General features: G+C 45.8%; 1 protein-coding gene across 2 annotated transcripts in view; it reads left to right on the top strand.

The window, feature by feature from the left end:
• Positions 1-6,347, top strand: part of PNMA2 (PNMA family member 2) — a 7,101-nt gene extending 754 nt beyond the window's left edge. The window contains exons 1-3 of one of the 2 annotated variants that reach the window (XM_077780121.1): positions 1,093-1,129; positions 2,016-2,143; positions 2,441-6,347. In XM_077780121.1, the coding sequence (XP_077636247.1) occupies positions 2,914-4,008 (1,095 nt within the window). In that variant the 5' untranslated portion in view covers positions 1,093-1,129; positions 2,016-2,143; positions 2,441-2,913 and the 3' untranslated portion in view covers positions 4,009-6,347. Of the gene's footprint in view, positions 1-1,092; positions 1,130-2,015; positions 2,144-2,440 lie in introns of those variants that run through there. The other variant, XM_077780122.1, reaches the window with a different exon arrangement.
• Positions 6,348-6,633: the final 286 nt, after the last annotated feature.

Consider the following 6,633-nt stretch of genomic DNA (forward strand, 5'->3'; position numbering starts at 1 on the left):
AAAAAAAAAAAAGGGGTGGGGGAGTAATAAGAAGATCGAAGTCCACTCCCTCAAATCCCCAGACCTTCTGGGCGCCCTGGGCGCCCCTCCTAGATGCCCCCTTCGATGCGCACTGCGCCACAGCCGCGGGGTTTCCCAGGTTGCCAGATGCCAAGTGCCTGGGTCGTATACTGCGGGCACGAGAATTCAGTGGTGGGGTAGGAGGTAGGGTGCTGTCTGTAATTATGCCTTGAATTGTGCGAGGCCACGCCGGGAAATGTGTGTGGGACTTGGTATGTATATGAGGCTAAACCATCCACAGCTACTGGGTTGGTGGCAGATAAGGGACATTTTGATTTATGCCGGTAACACGGCCTCTGAGAGTCTTTTATTGCTTATTCCTGCCCCCACGTCCTTTCCACGTACCAATCCCTGCCTCTGGTCGATTACCAGAGCCCCGCCCCTCTTTCCACAGTGGCAAAATCCTGCAGAAATGATGCCCAGCCTTTGCCGTCTGGATAGGGAAATCTGGGCATGCTCAGTTACCAGGGTGGGTTTGGGCTAGGAGAAGCTGTTTTTACTGCAAGACCATCGCTCAGAGCAGGGATCCATTCTCATGATCAGCCCTTGCCCCTGGCAGGATATAGTTCGGATATCCTGCCCCCAAATCGTGAGAGGTAGTTCCATGAATGGAGTTAAATTTGGAGGACAATCACACAGAAGATGAGCCCATCATGGCAGGTGGGAAGGAGGTCCCAGCTGAGAACTGGAGACTGAAGGAGAGGAATGTATGTGTGGAGGGGCTGCGAGAACCAGAGGCGAGCATTTGGACTTTGCACCAGATGTGCTTCGCATTTGAATAAACTGCTAACACAAGAATGACATCATTGCCTACCCAGAGCAGCCCCTTGAGATGAGTGCATTATCGTGACCGATTTCCGGAGCAGGAAACAGATTTAGAGCGATTGGGGCGCTTTGACCAAGGTCACTATCTAAATGATTCAAAAATTACAGCTGAAGAGCTGATTCCTTTTCCAACTTATCCCATCTTTACATGAGAAAATACAAGAGTTTTACGTGTTTTGTTTTTCATGTCCAGTTATTTCTATTGCAGGTAAAGATTGCTTTTGGAAGAAGAAGCCACTCAAAGGTAGCCTAACCTCAGCATGGCCTTTATTATGTAGACCTTGGAGATGTTTCTTCCTGCCTTTTTACATCTCACGTTTCCTCTAAATATTAAAACAGGAGGAAAGTTACCCCCATATCTTAGAAGGGAAGGTGTGGCATGGAGAAGCCACTGGGCTCAGATCCCTGGGGCTGCTGGCTGAAAGTGGAATCCAACACTTGCCCTCCTGGCCCTCTGGCACGCGCCATGATTTTGGCACCTTCCAGAAGGTCTCAGAAAATTTGCCTGCAGCAGGAGCAGCTGCCACTAAAGCTGTGGGATGGCATCTGTGACATATGGACCCCATTTGGATTGATGGGGATTTTTCAGACCAACAGAAGCATATTTGTAGCCCCTTAACACATGCCCCATGGCAGTAACAGGGAGGCTGGTCTCCACCACTCTCCACAGATGTGCTTCCTCTTTAACTTCTTACTCAAGTGACTCATTCAAGTTTAAATGCAATGAAACATTTTTAACATTCATAGCAAAAGAAACACCTCGTGTATTTGCAAAGCCTGCCCAGACCTAACAAAAGACAATTCATAATTCCAGGCTTAACTTATTTGATCCTGAGATTTTCTTTTTAGATTGTTAGACCTAATTGTTATACCTGTATTATTATATTATGTTAAAGTATAGTAAATAAGTTATATTATTATACCTATGTTAAATTGGTTTTAAGTGTTTGAGTGATTTCTAATGGGATTTTAAATAGATTTTAAATCAAAATAATACACCAACTCAATATTGTTTAGTAGATTTAATTAAATTATAAGGGAGTGTTGTATTTTGAAATAATTTTTAACAGTCATCATCACTGGATATTATCAAGCCATAAATATATACTATTATTATTTATGTGTAACAGGGCAGCCTGGCTTGGCTGGAGCTAAGAAAGACCCAGACACATCCATTGCCTGGAGCTGGGTGACATCTTTCCTTTCTAGAAGCTGAATAAATAAGCTGGTGACTCTCACAATTGGAACACAAGAACAGGTATTTGTTCACATCTGATTTCATTTTTCACGTGGGGAAACTCTTGAGTCCTGTCCATCTGCAACTGGGGCTCAGATGTTAATTGGTATGTCTGATGAGCAAATGGTGGGGAAGCCAGATCGTGGGAGGGGCCCAAAGAGAATTCTAAGCAAAGAAGAGGTCTGACAGAGTGGGACAGATGCAAATCCAATGTGAGATAGAACACGTGATCTCCCCCCCACTTCTGTCCTGAACCAAAGCGCAGTGCTTCCTTGGAAAGAGAGGGCTGTGTGGTAAAACTGCCTATTGTTTCGCTAGGAGTCCAAGCCAGCCTGCCGTGACACTTCTCTCCGGGAGTTCTGGGTGCCAGAGTGGAGGTCTTACCCCGCTGACTAGCAAGAGAAGAGGTGAGGCGAGGTGGCAGAGACTGGGAGAGTCACAAAAGCAGCTCTTGCAGGTGCCTTGGGCAGCCGGAGATAGGTCAACGCCACCACGTGGCTGCTAGCATCGGCGAAAGCATCAGCGGCCACCAGACTGTCATAAACGAGTCTTAACCACCCATCTGGGGTCACGTATAGAGACGTAACTGGAAGTGCTGAGTTCTTGCCCTTGGGCAAGAAAAGGTGATTGATCCAGAAGAATTTGGGGCTGCTGTTGGAGTGGCCTGGGACCATTCACTGGTGGGGTAGAAGTTCAACAGCTCAGCCAGGATATTCCAAGTCCTGATAGGCAGTGCCTATCCACACCACAAACTACTTGGTACCCATAGCGTTCGAGCAAATACTCGGACAATGGCGCTGGCACTGTTAGAGGACTGGTGCAGGATAATGAGCGTGGATGATCAGAAATCACTGATGGTCCTGGGGATACCAGTGGACTGCAATGAGGCTGAGATTCAGGGGGTTCTCCAGGAGACCTTAAAGTCTCTGGGCAGGTATAGACTGCTCGGCAAAATATTCAGGAAGCAGGACAATGCCAATGCCGTCTTACTAGAGCTTATGGAGGATATTGATGTCTCGGTGATCCCCAGTGAGGTTCAGGGAAAGGGGGGTATCTGGAAAGTGATCTTTAAGACCCCCAACCAGGACACTGAATTTCTGGAACGACTGAACCTCTTTCTGGAAAAGGAGGGACAGACCGTCTCTGGTATGTTCCGAGCCCTTGGGCACGAGGGACTGTCTCTAGCCACGGTGCCCTGCATGTCCCCAGAGTTACTGGCTCACTTGTTGGGACAGGCGATAGCTCATGCCCCTCAGCCCCTGCTACCCATGAGGTACCGGAAACTGAGAGTGTTCTCTGGGAGTGCCGCGCCTGCCCCCGAGGAAGAGCCCTTTGAAATCTGGTTGGAACAGGCCACAGAGATAGTCAAAGAGTGGCCAGTAGCAGAGGCAGAAAAGAAAAGGTGGCTGATGGAAAGCCTGCGTGGCCCCGCCCTGGACCTCATGCATATAGTGCAGGCAGACAACGCGGCCATAAGCGTGGAAGAGTGTTTGGAGGCATTTAAGCAAGTGTTCGGAAGCCTGGAGAGCCGCAGGACCTCCCAGGTGAAGTATCTGAAGACCTATCAGGAGGAGGGAGAGAAGGTCTCAGCCTATGTGTTGCGGTTAGAAACCCTGCTCCGGCGAGCAGTGGAGAAACGCGCCATCCCCAGGAATATAGCAGATCAGGTCCGCCTGGAGCAGGTCATGGCCGGGGCCAGCCTTAGCGAGGTCCTTTGGTGCAGGCTGAGGGAGCTGAAGGATCAGGGCCCGCCTCCCAGCTTCCTTGAGTTAATGAAGGTAATCCGGGAGGAAGAGGAGGAAGAGGCCTCTTTTGAAAATGAGAATATTGAAGAGCCAGATGAAGGGGATGGTTATGGCCTCTGGGATAACGAGGCAGATGACTAAAAACCGTCTCACAGCGGTTTCCCAGCCAGTGCACCCGGGGAGGTTTGCTGTACCCCGCTAAGACCGTGTGGCTACTTTTGTCCAAGGCGTTAGAGGCAGGTCTTGATTCTTCTAAGAAAAAATACCGAGAGTTTCTTGGCCCCTACATAGATTATTCATAAACAAGGGATTCAATGCCAAGTGAGAAATAGGAAGCCTGACGGAATCCGCAACAGTTCACGTTTCCCAAATAGACCAAAGTCACTTACTCATACCATAAAAGAAAGAAATGATGTAAGGAAAAGAATATCTTTTTTAATCTATTTAACATCTAAGCTCTTTGACTTTCTGAAATCAGCACATGTCCTCTGAGGTCCTAGCGGTGTGAGGCACTGGGCAAGGAGGTAAGAATCATAAACCTATGAGCATGGGCTATGCTCCCAGAGCGAGCTTACCGGCTCACTGAGGATTGGCCTCAGCATGTGAGAAGCTAGGTAATCCTGTGTTTAAGTCACAACACTTGTGGAAGTGCCACTACCAACTGAGTACAGCCACTTCTGCTACTGTGTTTCTTTTTTTATCTTTACTTGGGAAGCCCTCCTCCACTTCTCTGCTACATGTCAGATGGCCGATTCCAAGTACTGTTTTAGGCCCTCAAGACACAGATGACTCGAGGTGCCTGGGTGGCTCAGTAGGTTAGGCGTCCAACTTCAGTTCAGGTTATGATCTTGCAGTTTGTGAGTTCGAGCCCCGCAACAGACTGTGCTGATAGCTCGTAGCCTGGAGCCTGCTTTGGATTCTGTGTCTCCCTCTCTCTCTCTTTCCTCCCCTGCTCTCTCTCTCTCTCTCAATAAATAAAGATTTAAAAATATTTTTTAAAAAAAGACACAGATGACTCAGCCTAATCCGTGCCTTCAAGAGATGGAGCTACAGTGTGAGAGATCCCTTTGAGAAAGGGTAGACCTTACAGGAAGGCTGCCTGCGAGGGAGGATGTGCAGGCCCTGTTTGGATTCAGTGAGCAGACCTTCTGGTTAGAAAAGATGTTTAGGGGCAACAAAGGGGAAAGAGGAGAGGAAAGGAGCCTATATTTATTGAGGGTCTATTATGTGCCAGGTGTTTTACTCACATCTCATTTAACGTGCCCGGCAACCCCAATACAGTATAATTTTGCTCTTTTAGGTTAAGCTCAGATGGGTTAAGTGGGGTCCTTAATATCAAAATGCTATCAAGTGACAGAGCCAAGGCAGAAGTCTGGAACTCTCCGACTCTTGCTAACCCTCTGTCCACTGTGATGGTGGCTTTCAAGTTGTTCTCTACAGATCTGCAGAGATTTTTCAGCATGTCCACCTTTAATAGTATTTTAAACTCTTCAAATCTCTACTAGAAAGCAGGTAGACTCAAGTGTGTTGATAGCCAAATGTTCACACATTGGTACTCACTCACAGACTCACTTATGTTTCCAGATGGACACATTTTGTGCAGACCTTGGCAGTGAGGTTCCCTGGTGACATCTGAGCACATATCTGGACTTCTCTTAAGTGTTCATAGATTAAGGAAGTGATGGCACGTAACAGGTGTTTAAGTCACATCCATGCATGTCCTCTGACGTCGTGTGCGCTAGTAGAGCATAAATGAGCATCATTCTGTTAAATGCTAGCTGACATACAGCATCATGGTAGCTTTTTGTATACAATGAACAGTTTCTTGGCTTCTCTAAGCATCGTTTTCTTATTAGGAAAATGGGAAAATAATAGAGTAGGGTTTTCATTAGGTTCAAATGATGTAATGCCTTTGAATCACTTAGCATGATGTCTGGAACACAGAAAGACTTTAATACATTAAGACCCATGATTTTCATGATACTTCCTGTTCAGTGCATGCTCTCTTTATTGTCCTAACAGTAACAAGTAAATGATCTGTACGGTAACAAGTAAGTGAATCTGTCAGTCAAGTTGTGACGACATTGCATTAGAAAACGTCTTAACTCCCCTGGCCACATTTGAGTGCTTGCTGTCTGTTATCTTTGTGATCAGTATTCCAGCCATTGTTGACTATTGTTAGTGATGGGACTTTGAAACAATAAATTATTTGTTCTGACTTGTGAATAACTTTAACTGAAAAGTATCCTGAAATTGTAAGAAATGCGGTTTTTTAAAAAGGCTCCATTTGTGATCATTTCTTCCTAAGTTACAGTGTTTTAATTCTGTTTAACCAAAGTGATAACATTTGTCGTCCAGGACACCCTGATTTCATGGTTTCTCGTATTCATAAAAGTCGCCTCATTGTTCTCGATTATTGACAATATGCAAAGTAAAATGTCATAAATGTGAAATTATAAAATAAACACATGCTAACAAAATTCTGAGGTTTTTTGTTTCATGTATTATGATTCTGTGTTAGCTATGACTTGAAAGAGGAGTTTCATCAGTAAAAAAAAAAAAAAAGTGTGATAGGTATAAGGTTAGAAAATCAAACCAAAGCCAAAAGGTCTTGAACGCTTCTAGATAGGAAAATCTGAGAGCAAAATGCTAGAATAATATTACTTGAGCTTTGTCTCCAGGGATGAGAGAGCGCCCAGTCCACCCATCATCAATTTCCCTTTTAAAATACATAGAAACGATAGATGGAAGCCAGTTCCCTCAGAG

This window comes from Crocuta crocuta, unplaced genomic scaffold, assembly GCF_008692635.1.
Source record: "Crocuta crocuta isolate KB4526 unplaced genomic scaffold, BGI_CrCroc_1.0 scaffold395, whole genome shotgun sequence".
NCBI classification, from domain to species: Eukaryota; Metazoa; Chordata; class Mammalia; order Carnivora; family Hyaenidae; genus Crocuta; species Crocuta crocuta.